The sequence below is a fragment of the Hypomesus transpacificus genome, unplaced genomic scaffold, assembly GCF_021917145.1.
Source record: "Hypomesus transpacificus isolate Combined female unplaced genomic scaffold, fHypTra1 scaffold_427, whole genome shotgun sequence".
Taxonomy (NCBI): domain Eukaryota; kingdom Metazoa; phylum Chordata; class Actinopteri; order Osmeriformes; family Osmeridae; genus Hypomesus; species Hypomesus transpacificus.
In genome coordinates, this window is record NW_025813945.1 from 20504 (window position 1) to 34568 (window position 14065).

At 43.0% G+C, this 14065-nt stretch overlaps 2 protein-coding genes across 3 annotated transcripts; both read left to right on the forward strand.

Annotated features, from left to right (window-relative positions):
- Positions 1-63: 63 nt before the first annotated feature.
- LOC124464964 (sialoadhesin-like) lies at positions 64-6322 on the forward strand. 2 transcript variants are annotated; one of them, XM_047016905.1, is made up of 9 exons: positions 64-171; positions 616-692; positions 1588-1929; positions 2968-3216; positions 3303-3575; positions 3685-3772; positions 4229-4286; positions 4459-4748; positions 5161-6322. In XM_047016905.1, coding segments are annotated over exons 2-9 (1356 nt in total). In that variant the 5' UTR covers positions 64-171; positions 616-637; the 3' UTR covers positions 5162-6322. The 2 variants fall into 2 exon arrangements, with proteins under 2 accessions (XP_046872861.1, XP_046872862.1); XM_047016906.1 differs by having other exon boundaries at positions 74-171; positions 623-692.
- Positions 6323-7291: 969 nt separating this feature from the next.
- LOC124464966 (deleted in malignant brain tumors 1 protein-like) lies at positions 7292-10168 on the forward strand. The gene is made up of 3 exons (XM_047016907.1): positions 7292-7546; positions 8517-8840; positions 9472-10168. Exons 1-3 carry the CDS (start codon positions 7492-7494, stop codon positions 9804-9806), a joined length of 714 nt encoding a protein of 237 aa, XP_046872863.1. The 5' UTR covers positions 7292-7491; the 3' UTR covers positions 9807-10168.
- Positions 10169-14065: the final 3897 nt, after the last annotated feature.

Below are 14065 nucleotides of genomic sequence, written 5' to 3' on the forward strand. Positions count from 1 at the left end.
CAGTTGAGTACAGTCAGTTGTGTACAGCATGTAAATGTTCTATAGAGGAAGTTCTTTTCTTCAGCATCTCTTCCCCTAGCTATGCATTACCAGCATCAATCACAAACTCCACTGTTCACAGCTAGGAATAGCAAGTGCTAGTTCATCCACACAATACCATTCTTCCACAATGTAAGTGTTTACATAATTACATTTGAAACAGTGTCGTAAAATAACATTTTAGTCTGTTATGTTTTGATTGTTGTATGTGTTCAGAGCCTAAACTGGCCTTGTGATTCTGTCAGGTCGTGGTAAACATCAGTTTTGTAGCAGTCAGTCGTGTTGATCTGCTGTTTTTCACTACAGAAAATGAAGGACACTTAGGATCAGCATGAAATGATATGAATGTTTTACCGTAATAAACTGTTACTCAGATCAGATCTGAGTTTATTCAATGCACATGTAACAACTCTTGAAGTCCCGCCCACGTAACTCTGGGACGAGAAAGCATGTTGATGCTGGATATTGGAGGTCCAGCAGTTCGTAAACATTAGTTATTGATTCATGTCTTTCAGTAGTTATTAGCAGTGTGTTTTGTTATTAGTGTGTTTTGTTGACCTCTGTTGTGTCCGTCAGACCGCAGGGTGGTGATGCAGCTATGGAGTTGAGAACTACAGGAAGTGTGTTTGTGGTCTTCCTCTGCTCTGTCGCAGGTATCTATGACCTCGTTAACCATTCATTCTAGACCTCAAACTCTACATTGTGCCTCCAGGCTTTAGCTCAGCGGACTAAGTCTAAGGGTAGGTGATGCAGCGGACATGAACTCCAACACAAACTGTTATTAACAGATGTCACATTTAGTCAGTGTTCACACTGCTGTGTACACATTGAGACGTTGTAGACAAAAACACAACTGTGTTCTGGGTTCTGTGGTGCTGCACAGTCTGGCTGTTATCACTTATCTGATGGTTATCCGTATCTTAATATACTGCTCCAAAAAATAAAGTAGATCTGTAGAAGTTGAAGTTTAGCAGAAAGGGAACTTTAAAAATGTCACTCAGGGAAGTACACTGCTCAAACTAATTATGGGGAACACTGAAATAACACATCCTAGATCTGAATGAATAAAATAAACTTATTAAATACTTTTTTCTTTGCATAGTTGAATGTGCTGACAACAAAATCACTCAAGAATTATCAATGGAATGAAAAAAAAGTATTTAATAAGATGATTTCATTTATTCAGATCTAGGATGTGTTATTTTAGTATTCCCCATAATTAGTTTGAGCAGTGTACTTCCCTGAGTGACATTTTTAAAGTTCCCTTTCTGCTAAACTTCAACTTCTACAGACACTGACACTCATGACAGGAGTGGTTATGTGACTGACTGACAGGGTTGACTGACTAGTCATGGCTAGTCTTGTCTGCATGTCTGATGAGACAGTGCTAGCCCACTGAGCTAAAGCCCTGTCTTGACCTGAGGGAGCTGACCCAGGTCTCCAGGTATCATGCAGGGTTACACTCTGAACCACCTCTGCTAGCGCTGCATGTGAGCCAGTAGGTTTGTGCTTCCTCTAATGTGCTGGTGATGTGTGACTGTGTTGCAGTGGTGCTGGGTCAGCCTGGCTGGGGAGTGACTTACACCCTCCAGAGAGTCTGTGCCTTGAGAGGATCATCAGTGGACCTGTCCTGCTCCTATACTTACCCAAGAGGTCTCACAGTCACTAAAACATTCTGGTTTACCAAATGGAAGGATGGTGAAGGTGCAGAGGACCTGAGTCTGGATCCAGAGTTTGACGGTCGTGTGCAGTACCGTGGGGATAACAAGAGTGAAGCAACCCTGACGATCACAGACCTGAGAGAGAGAGACGCTGCTGTGTACAAGTTCAGGTTTATTACAAACAAAGACAAATGGGCTGGTCAACCAGGAGTCACTCTCTCTGTTACAGGTACAGTTATACTCTCTGTGTTGCTCTACTGTCTGTGTCTATTCAGAATGTTACTGTTTAGTTATTTAAAAACATTAATATAGAACCTTTATCAACCTCCTACAGTCTGTCCCAACTGTCTACAACATCTTTATTTCTGATGTGGTCTAACTGCATCTAATCTAAGTGTGGAGCTCAGAAGCCAACAGTAGCTGGAGTGTGTCACTCACTAGTCTCTGCTGTCACTGACAGGCAGGGACTTGCACAGGCTGTGGCTGAGGTTGCCCGGGCAACTGCCCTTTTGCCCTCCTCGGGTCAAATTACCCCTCCGAGGAAAATAAATAAATAATAGTGAATTTAAACAGCAGCAGAATTTCATGTAGACCTAGACTTTAAAAATCGCCACCCGAAACATTTCATAAGGTAGCCTTATTCACTTCCAATCGATAAGCCTATCGGCAACGAGAGTGGAAGTCACAAGGGGGAGGGGGGTATGCCCCCTACTCTGTTTACTCTGCGGTACTGCACGCGACCGCCACCTGAGCCTGCATTTTCTTGCACCTAAGAGACGGTCACGGTTGTTTTAGTCTGTGTCGATAAAAGACTACTTTGACGTTGTCAGAAAAGGTGAGTTTTAAGTTGTAGAAATGTATAACAAACGAACAATCATCATCAAGCTTTATGAAATCAATTAAAATCTTCATAAATCCAAGTTCAGTTTGCCACGTTTAGCCTAAATAATCAGACGGCTTGCTTGCCTACCAGACAACCAGCCCGTTTCACATGCGAATTTTTTGGTAGGAAAGCTAAGCTACATGTCTGCTGATGGTAATTTTGTAACATTTAGTTTTAACAAGAAGAATAAATGACGGAAGTAATGCATGACATGAATTATTATCATTAGTTTTCAGGCCAGAGCAACTGCCCTTCAAAATTCCTGTGCACGTCCCTGCTGACAGGGGTGGTGCTGAACATTGTTCTGTACTGAGACTCTGACCTTGTGACCTGAGGACAGGGCTTGTATCACTGTTAGATGACTGCTGTTGTCTCTGACCCCAGATCTTCAGGTGGAGGTGACTCCGTCCACAGTGATGGAGGGACAGAGGGTGACCCTGACCTGTAACTCCACCTGTCCTCTGACTGGTAACTCCTCTTACATCTGGTACAAGAACAACCAAACCAGGTCAAAGACCCAACAGAAGCTCCTGTACCTGGACCCAGTCAGCAGTGAGGATGCAGGCAGATACTCCTGTGCTGTGACAGAACACCAGCATCTCCGCTCTCCTGAAGAGACTCTCAACGTGACATGTAAGACTCAGACTGCCACAGTTTATAAATGACCTCAGTCAACCCTGTCTTCTAACTTCAAGCTGTTCTTCTCTTTATTGCCCCAGATAAACCAAGGAATGTATCAGTGTCAGTCAGTCCCTCTGGTGAAGTAGTGGAGGGCAGTTCAGTGACTCTGACCTGCAGCAGTGATGCGAACCCACCAGTGCAGACATACACCTGGTACAAGGAGAACATCACCTCATCTAAATCATCTGGACAGAGTTACACCATCACTAACATCAGCTCTGAGGACAGTGGAGGATATTACTGTCAGGCTGGGAATACAGTAGGAGATGCAAACTCCTCTGTTGTAATGATCACTCTGATCATTAGGACAGGTAGGAAAATGATATAAATACATATCCACCATGGTTTACTACATTCTAAAGGTTTTTGTCACCATGTGATGTACAGTGCAGGCCTGGTTTCCCCTGTTGTGTTGTTCAGGGATCTCAACAGCTCAGGCTGCAGCAGCAGGAACCACAGTCTCTGTTCTCCTGGCCGTCATCCTCCTCTCTGCCTGCTTCCTCTGCTGGTACAGCTGAATGTACTACTAAACAGAAGAACAGTTGTGTTTGGCTTCCTCAGTACTACAAAGTCGGGTTTGTGTATTTAATCTATGCAAACAGTGTGGTAGTACATTTACATGTACATGTATTCATTTGGCAGACACTTTTATCCAAAGCGACTTCCAAGAGAGAGCTTTACAAAGTGCATAGGTTACTGATAATAACAACAAGATAGCCCCAAAGCATTGCGAGTAGCCAAGACAAGAAGCACACATTGTGAACATTCAAAAAATAAGTGCCAAAGGGAAGAACCATAAGAGCATGTAGTTAAGCGAGTTACAATTAAACAACATGAATCTTTAAGTGCAAGTGTACCTGTAGAAAAAGCAAGCAACAGTAAAAATAGAAATAAGATTAACTAAAATAGTAAAATAGGTAGTAGGTAGTACAATGATATATTTTTCTTTTCCATTTATTTACAGGAGAAAGAAGGCTTCCAAACCTTCTACTGATCCCAGGGCCTCAGCAGACAATGGACAGGTGTGTGTGTGTGTGTGTGTGTGTGTGTGTGTGTGTGTGTCTGTGTGTGTGTGTGTGTGTGTGTGTGTGTGTGTGTACGTGTGTAGCTTCTGGAATAAGAGAAAGGCAAGAGGTTGGACTACTTTGTTTATGATGCTAGTATTTCTCTTTTTCCTCTCTCTCTCTCCTCCAGGGGGACTCCTGTTTTGTGTATGACAACGTCTCAGCCACAACCCTGAACCCTGTCCCTGCTGTCCAGACACACACAGACACAGACACACACAGACACACACACACAGACACACACACAGACACACACACAGGCCAGCAGGATGACGTCCACTACGCAAGCGTCGACTTCTCTCTTTCCAAGACCCAGGACGTCCCCCTCTACTCCACCATCCAATCAGTGCAGCCCCAGAACCAGGAAGAGGATGTGCAGTACGCTGCTGTGAAGCTCAACCATCTCTGTCCTGCCCCCTGGTCAGTTTATCATTACATACATGATATACTCACCAGGGGGCAGGACTGAGCTATAACAGGTGTACACACACTCTCCCTGCGCCTCAAACACACTCTTTCTATCAGTACATACCGCAGCTGCCCTCACAAAGTATGTACTACTGTTGCATGCAGTGTGCACACTATTAGGACATACAACTTAGTCGTAACATTGCTCCTTGAACTTTGACCTTCTTGCTCCTACATCTGTCACAGTTCGTAGTGCAAAACTTTTACAGTTTGTTTAAAAAAACATCTGCAGCTAAATGTTTTACTTGTGGAGCTGACCAGAGAGGTGTTTACTGTGTCAGGGCAGCCAGAGGTGCTGGTGCTGGTTTGTAATGTCTGTTTCCTGTCTCTCTGACCTTCTGTTTCCTGTCTCTCTGACCTTCAGAGTCTCTGTTCAGACCACTGAGGATCCCTCTGGACTCTACTGCAACGTCACCAGAGCCAGGACCTGAACACACACACACACACACACACACACACACACACACACACACACACACACACACACACACACACACAGAGGGTACAGCTTGGTTGTTAGAACATTTTACTGCGATCAAGAGGTCACATGTTCACACATTTCCCATATTTCGCACAGGGGACTGTGACAGCAGCTTTGTTCCTGTTTTCCCTCTACACATCAGACTTCACCTACGACTCTGAGTCCTGTCACGTCCAGAAATATTCAGACGAAACAGCTATAGTGGCGTGTGTGAGGGAGGAGTGTAACGGGTATGCAACGGACGTGGTCTTGCTCCGCCAGGGCCTTCGTTCGCTGCCATGGGGAGTCGAACCTGCCACCTTTGACTTGCCAAGCGCAACCACTACCAACTACGCCAAAGAACAGCTAGCTATTAATTGACGCGGCGGGTGGCCTCTTACATACCTGAGGAGTGAGTTTCACCAGTTCACACCGGCTACAGGAGGGGGAGCTATAGTGGCGTGTGTGAGGGAGGAGCAGGAGGGGGAGTACAGGGACCTGACGAGAGCATTCAGCGATAGGAGTGAGGAGAACGGCCTTCTTATTAACACCAGCAAGACCAAGGAGTTACATAGCATCTGTTATTATTGTAAATATGAGAGCTGTGAGAGACACCTGAATTTCCCCATGGGATTAAAAGAGTACATATCTATCTACCTATCTATCTTGCTGTGCTAAACTAGGAAAAAAAGATTGTACAATTTGAATTGTGTTTTACATTAACTATTTCATATATTGATTGATTTTTGTCTCCTACATAAGTGTTTTATTTTCAATACTCACAATGCATTAAGGTACACAACGTTTTAATGATAGAGATGTATTTTGTTTAAAATAGATTTATGTATATGATTTCCTTTTTCATGATGCTGTTTGTTATATTAGTTTTACTTGTTAATAAAAATGTATAGATGTAGATCACTGTTCAGACCGATACCAGGGTTGTATTTCTGTGGTACAATGAACTACACCACAACGTTCATGCTGTACTGTAGATTTATGGATAGATTGTTTGGATGACTGAAAAGCAAAAAATGAATTTGTAAACAGTAAATATATCAATAAAAATGATAAATTGATAAAATGATAAAAAAATAAAAAATTAACATGGTCATTTCATTTGTAATGTGTTACCTTGGTTTATGGGTGTTCAGGACTGGCTCAAGGGCCTCTGGGTGTGAGGCTGTAATGACTCCAGGCTGCCAGCAGGGAGAGCTGTAGGACAGGAGGATGAAACACTCAGACAGTGGAGCCCCTCAGGAAGGAGGAGCCTGGGGAGACACACCAAGCACTCATACAGGAACTGGGATCCATGATGGTTAAGTATCTCTCATCCTCTCTCTCTCTCTCTCTCTCTCTCTCTCTCTCTCTCTCTCTCTCTCTCTCTCTCTCTCTCTCTGTGTCTCTCTTTCTCTCTCTCTCTCTCTCTCTCTCTCTCTCTCTCTGTGTCTCTCTCTCTCTCTGTGTCTCTGTCTCTCTCTCCGTGTCTCTCTCTCTTTCTCACTCTCTATGTATATGTATTTATATGTATTTGTGTAAAAAGCTGTGTTTGATGTCGTATTCTGTTGACACGAGGCTCGTTATAAAGAGGAAGAGAAGACATACTGTAAACATACTGTTCCAATCACACCTGTTTCCATTTATTGACTCGGCAGCAATTGTCTCCCACTCCTTTTTTCCTGGAATATGTGCTCAGATTGATCATAAACACAAAATAAAACGTATATCTAAACTGTGGTGAAGTAGGACAACGTTTTTTGTCGTCGGTTGCCATGGTGAATCCTAGTTAGGGAGCTCCACAGATGTTGGCTTGTATTCATGCACGCGCTAAACTCAGAGCTGCCGTACTCTGAGTTTAATTAACTCAATCATATCAGCTGTCCTGGAACCGAGTTTTCTGAAATTCCCATTTCAAATTAACTCAACTCAAAGTTCAGGGTTAGGATCAGAGTTTGTTGAACCCTCGACCGGGAATACCCCCAAGGATTTTCAATGTATTGTAAATAGCGTTTTTGGTGCAAGAGAGCCAATAGCAAAGTCTAAAATAGTGTAAATCCCGCCCATTCTGCATCTGATTGGCTGATGTCCTACCCCCTCCTCCAGAGTCCTGGGGTTCTACAGCATGTTAGAGAGGCTGTATTCTGTATTAGAGGAACACCAGGACAAGTGTTCAGTTATTAGTGTGTTTTGTTGACCTCTGTTGTGTCTGTCAGACCGCAGGGTGGTGATGCAGCTATGGAGTTGAGAACTACAGGAAGTGTGTTTGTGGTCTTCCTCTGCTCTGTGGCAGGTATCTATGACCTAGTTTATCTTTCTTTAACTTTGAGCTTTAGTCCTTATTAGAATTATGGTCCAAAAGTCTACTTTTACCATCACCAAATAGGTTTATCAGTTGATATTTATGGTTGAAAAACACAATCTAACACTGATAGAAATTAATTTAACTTTAATTAATATTTGTATTCAAGAAAATGTTATTTTTATTAGAGAAATGTTGTGTATTTGGCCAAACACACTAGGTGTTCATAATTGCTGAAGTACGGTGTATTGTGGTGGTGGACTGAGACTTGTGCTCCGTACTGTCTATGTTGTTACACCTCTCTTCTGTGGTCTCATTTCCTATAAACTCAGCTACTTCATCAAGGTGTGAACACTCCCATTCACACTTCTGGCACTAGCAACACTAGCAGTCATGTGATCAACCGGCAGGGTTAAACCCCATCATGTCAGCATGTCTGATGAGACAGTGTTAGCACACTGAGCTAAAGCCTTTCCCTAACCTGATGGAGCTAACCTAACGCCCTGAACCACCTCTGCTAGCGCTGCATGTGAGCCAGTAGGTTTGTGCTTCCTCTAATGTCCTGGTGATGTGTGACTGTGTTGCAGTGGTGCTGGGTCAGGACTGGAGAGTATCTGTAAAAGGAGAGGATTTTAATTTATTTTTCATTTTTGCATGTTAATTCTTTCTTTGTCTCTAATTTATTTTCAATGTTATTCTTTATCATCTTTCACCTCTCTCTGTCTTTATCTTTCTCATTCCCTCTTTTTACAAAAGTCACCCCAGATGAGCTGATTTGTATATTTTTCATTCAATCTTTCATAAATGTGTCGACATACAATTGATCTGGCGAGTCTTCCGCCAACATTGAATTTATTCACATTCGCTCTATTAAAACAAGCAAACAGGAAATGAACTCACATAATCTAGTAATTATGTGAACGTAATGCAATTTCTCTGGGCTGCTGTCTGTACTTTATAGCTGGCGATCCTCTGAGATTGGTCAACGGTTCCTCTGCCAACCCTGCCTGCTCTGGCAGAGTGGAGATCTACCACTATGGCCAGTGGGGGACGGTGTGTGATGACAGCTGGGACCTGCAGGATGCCCAAGTGGTGTGCAGACAGCTGGGCTGTGGCCGCGCCCTGTCTGCTACATCATCTGCCAGCTTCGGCCAGGGCAGCGGGCCCATCTGGCTGGACAATGTCAGGTGTTCAGGGTCAGAGTTCTCCCTGACAGAGTGCAGACATCGGGGCTTCAGCTCACACAACTGTAGACACAGTGAAGATGCCGGGGTCGTCTGTGAGGGTGAGTGTTAAATCATCCATGTTTCAATTGCAGGGCTGTTAAATGATTTACACACAAAATACATATTACATCAATTAACCTCCCCAGTCCTGTTCCAGAACATATTCCCCAGTCCTGTTCCGTAATGCGTTCCACAGTCCTGTTCCGTAATGCGTTCCACAGTCCTGTTCCAGAACATGCTCCCATGTGTCACCTGGTGGTTGTGTGGTCAACTTGCATTTAATTCAAATGTAGACTTACATTAAATGTAGACATAAAAATAGGAAATCGAAGGATGATCCTCAATTGAACTTGTTTAGTCACTCATTTAGTATCATATCTAGTCCCTCTTTCAGTCACTCCTTTCTTTAACTAGTCTGGAAGACGTTTTGTTTGTCTCCACTTGAATTGTGTGACTATCAGTTCAAGTTCTGGGTTCCTGAGTATTAGACAATACTGATCAATATCCATCAGCTGATTGAAGAGATGATGTACAGGTGCACACACAGCGGTGTAGCAACATACAATTTATTCACATTAACTCTATTAAAACAGTTTTTACTGTTGCTCGCAAACAGGAAATGAACACACATAATCTAGTAATTATGTGAACGTAATGCAATTTCTCTGGGCTGCTGTCTGTACTTTATAGCTGGCGATCCTCTGAGATTGGTCAACGGTTCCTCTGCCAACCCTGCCTGCTCTGGCAGAGTGGAGATCTACCACTATGGCCAGTGGGGGACGGTGTGTGATGACAGCTGGGACCTGCAGGATGCCCAAGTGGTGTGCAGACAGCTGGGCTGTGGCAGCGCCCTGTCTGCTACATCATCTGCCAGCTTCGGCCAGGGCAGCGGGCCCATCTGGCTGGACAATGTCAGGTGTTCAGGGTCAGAGTCCTCCCTGACAAACTGCAGCCATCAGGGCTTCAGCTCACACAACTGTGGACACAGTGAAGATGCCGGGGTCGTCTGTGAGGGTGAGTGTTAAATCATCTATGTTTCAATTGCAAGGCTGTTAAATGATTGATACACAAAATACATACTACATCAACGTCCCCAGTCCTGTTCCAGAACATATTCCCCAGTCCTGTTCCGTGATGCGTTCCACAGTCCTTTTCCAGAACATTTTTCCACGTATAAATTAATTTAATATTTATATTCATGAAAATTTTTATTTTTTATTTGAGAAATGTTGTTTATTTTACAAACGCAAAGGTTTTCATGATTGCTGAAGTACGGTGTATTGTGGTGGTGGACTGAGACTTGTGCTCCGTACTGTCTATGTTGTTACACCTCTCTTCTGTGGTCTCATTTCCTATAAACTCAGCTACTTCATCAAGGTGTGAATTCAAAATGGCGGCCACATCAATTCAGCCACATCAATTTGATGTGGCTGTATATAACAAACGGTTGCGAAAATCAAAGCTCCAGGGGATAATTTTTGTGAGGCTTGGTCTGAAGATCATCTGTGGCAATTTTGAAGAAGATTCGACAAGAATTGTAGGAGGAGTAGCGAAAAAACGCTTTTCCTTTACATTCAAAATGGCGGAGAATCTATAGAACTGGGTATGATGTCATAGAGTGCGTTGAACTTGTCTTGATCCAGGGAATCCAACGATACCTCATTTTGGACAATGGGGCATATGGTTCAAAAGTAACATGTGTAAACACACCTTCAACTTTGACCCATTGGTGGGGCTAGATGGTTGGAATGGGAGATATGAAACTTGGTGAAATTGATGAGGGGACTGGTCCCAAATAGTGTGCCAAAATTCACAACTTCTGACCAATTGGTTCTAGGGGCTGCCATAGACTCCCATGGCAGAAGAAGATGTGTAATATTAATAATAATAATAATAATAATAAGAAGAATACGTAGAAACACTTAAGGTGGCTTCGCCGCTTCGCGGCTTGGCCACCAAAAAAACAAGGACAAGTGTGTTAAATTAGGCTTTGATATCGTGAGAAAATCAGCTGTCTTCTCTTTTCGAGACTGGGGGAGCTGACGCTCCGCCCCCTCGAAAGTATTGAATTTAGCAACAACCAGCTAAATCAATTGCAGACTTGCAGTCTCTGAGCATTTGATGTGTGAATTACTTTGTCTTTGCATTGTACCAGCTGAGTAACAGACTTCGGGTTATATAAACCGTCTGTGATCTGACGTAGGTAGGTGGCTGTGACGTAGACAGGTGGGGTTTTATTTCAGACAAGCCAAGGAATCTATCAGTGTCAGTCAGTCCCTCTGGAGAAGTAGTGGAGGGCAGTTCAGTGACTCTGACCTGCAGCAGTGATGCTAACCCACCAGTGCAGACATACACCTGGTACAAGGAGAACATCACCTCATCTAAATCATCTGGACAGAACTACACCATCACTAACATCAGCTCTGAGGACAGTGGAGGATACTACTGTCAGGCTGAAAACCAACGAGGAATAACCAACTCTTCTTCTGTGGTCCTGAATGTTCACTGTAAGTCTCACTAAATCCATCTTTATCATAGCTTTTATAAAGTATGTAAAATACATATAAGTATTTACAGGCGATATAAAGCATATTTCAAAGTGTTAATGTAACACCAGGAGTGTTTATATAGGTCCATCGTACGAGAGTGTACCTTTTTAGACACTAACTAGTTAAATGAACGTTTCTAGTCTTAATTGACCACTTTAAAATTGCAGTGATAGTTCTGAACAGTGTGACGCCTTGTTTTCAAAAGCAAATTTGTTCATTTACACAGATTCCTTGAACCTCAACAGTCTATTTGAAGTATGACCCCTGTCAGTTGGAAATATGACCCTGGTGGCGTTCAGGGATAGAAAATCAATTGCTACACTTTCTATGAAATAAGAGTCAATCCACTCTGCTTCTTTATCCACTAGATGCCCCAAGAAAGCCCTCAGTGTCAGTCAGTCCCTCTTGTGAAGTAATGGAGGGCAGTTCAGTGACTCTGACCTGCAGCAGTGATGCTAACCCACCAGTGCAGACATACACCTGGTACAAGGAGAACATCATCTTATCTACATCATCTGGACAGAGCTACACCATCACTAACATCAGCTCTGAGGTCAGTGGAGGATACTACTGTCAGGCTGAAAACCAATGAGCAAGAACCAACTCTTCTTCTGTGGTCCTGAACGTTCCCTGTAAGTCTCACTAAATCCATCTCTATCATAGCTTTTATAAAGTATGTAGAATACATAGAAGTGTTTACAGGCGATACAAAGCATATTTCATAGTGTTAATTTAACACCAGGAGTGTTTATATAGGTCCATCGTACAAGAGTGTACATTTTTAAACACTTGAAATTCAATGAACGTTTCTAGTGTTAAATGACCACTTTAAAATTGCAGTGATAGGTGTGAACAGTGTGACACCTTGTTTTCAAAAGCAAATGTGTTCATGTACACAGATTCCTTAAACCTCAACAATCTATTTTAAGTATGACCCCTGTCAGTTGGAAATATGACCCTGGTGACGTTCAGGGATAGAAAATCAACTGCTCCACTTTCTATGAAATAAGAGTCAATCCACTCTGCTTCTTTATCCACTAGATGCCCCAAGAAAGCCCTCGTGTCAGTCAGTCCCTCTGGTGAAGTAGTGGAGGGCAGTTCAGTGACTCTGACCTGCAGCAGTGATGCTAACCCACCAGTGCAGACATACACCTGGTACAAGGAGAACATCACCTCATCTAAATCATCTGGACAGAACTACACCATCACTAACATCAGCTCTGAGGACAGGGGAGATACAAATTACTCTGTTGTAATGATCACTCTGACTTTGATAGGTAAGTTACCGCATGATCTTTACCGCTGTTTCATACATGCTCTTTAGATGTAATTAAACTATACTTAATCTGACATGAGAAAAAGAGGTCAGTAAAATATATAGGTTAAATAGTTCTAGGAAAAAAAAATGTTATCAAATGAAAATCAATGTGTTTGTTGTTATTGTCTGAGCTGGTGTTATTGTCTGACTGGTGGTGTTGTCTGACTGGTGTTGTTGTCTGACTGGTGTTGTTGTCTGACTGGTGTTGTTGTCTGACTGGTGTTGTTGTCTCTGCAGCAGTGTCTCCCTGGTCTCCTGTGCTGCTGCTGGTGCTGCTGGTGTCTGGCCTGGCTGCTGGAGGTCTTCTAGTCCTCCTCTGCTGCACACTGAAGAGGTCAGCATCTCCTGGCATCACAGGCACAGGTCACACCAGACAGGAAGTCATCATGGATGTAGTACCATGTAGTTCATGTAGTGAGGGTCTTGTCTTGGTGACACAGTATGTGTAAAAGCAGTCAGTGTCGTGACCAGACCACTAGAGGTCCCTAGAGAGTTAAATTCACTCTGATCCTCTCTTCAGGAGACCCACCACAGGAAGTTATGTCATAAGCGCTGGTCAGGTGAGTTGTGAAGGTAACAGGGGCTGTTCGGTCTTCATGTTGTCTATCAGGATGTCTCCAGCTGTATTAACTGCTGACTTCATCTCCACCAGATCCCTCTCTCTCCTCAGACAGTCCAAGCTGACCCCAGCAGTGACACGTACACAGCTCTGAACTTGAAAGAGCACGTCACCCGACTATGACACACTTCCTGTGAGTCTCCTGTCATCACACGCTCTTTAGGTTGAGCTGAGTTTAATTAAGCAGTATTCCCTGTGTTCTACAGAAGCACCTGTTTGCGGGCCTGTTTTCATGGTTAAAAGAGACAGTTAACCAGTGTGTGTGTGTGTGTGCATGTTTCTGTGTGTGTGTGTGTCTGTGTGTGTGTGTGTACATGTTCCTGCGCGTGCGTGCGTGCATGTGTTTCAGACTGTGAGAAGGACTGGAATAGAGATCTAGAACACTCTATTTGGAACAAAGAGCTACGACCCCAAACCAAAGATTTAAAATAATTCCATCACATTGACATCACAGTTCAACTGTTCTTGTAGTAGAACCAGAATCAGGTGTCAGAGTTCCAATGTCTGGCTCTGTTCAGAACCTATATGGAGGGATGAAATGGAATGTTGAGAATCAGTTCAATATCAAGTTCAAGTTATTTTATTGTGATAGGAATTGGCACAATGTTTACACAGAACAGTGAAAATATTAACAAATAGGTTCTTGCTGATAATAAATGAATATAGCAATAATAATAACAGTAAGATTATATTATAAATATGACACCTAGTATTATAATGTGTAAACTATTGATTCACTATCAATGAATCACTTTTGTATCGTTTGCACTATCTGTATTTTTAGGTTAGATTGTAAAT

Coding starts and splice junctions, on each gene's coding strand:
- LOC124464966 (XM_047016907.1), top strand. CDS start 7,492: ATGGAGTTGAGAACTACAGGAAGTGTGTTTGTGGTCTTCCTCTGCTCT. Junction 7,547..8,516: donor CTTCCTCTGCTCTGTGGCAG/GTATCTATGACC, acceptor TGTACTTTATAG/CTGGCGATCCTCTGAGATTG. Junction 8,841..9,471: donor TGCCGGGGTCGTCTGTGAGG/GTGAGTGTTAAA, acceptor TGTACTTTATAG/CTGGCGATCCTCTGAGATTG.
- LOC124464964 (XM_047016905.1), top strand. CDS start 638: ATGGAGTTGAGAACTACAGGAAGTGTGTTTGTGGTCTTCCTCTGCTCT. Junction 3,217..3,302: donor AGAGACTCTCAACGTGACAT/GTAAGACTCAGA, acceptor TTATTGCCCCAG/ATAAACCAAGGAATGTATCA. Junction 3,576..3,684: donor CACTCTGATCATTAGGACAG/GTAGGAAAATGA, acceptor TGTGTTGTTCAG/GGATCTCAACAGCTCAGGCT.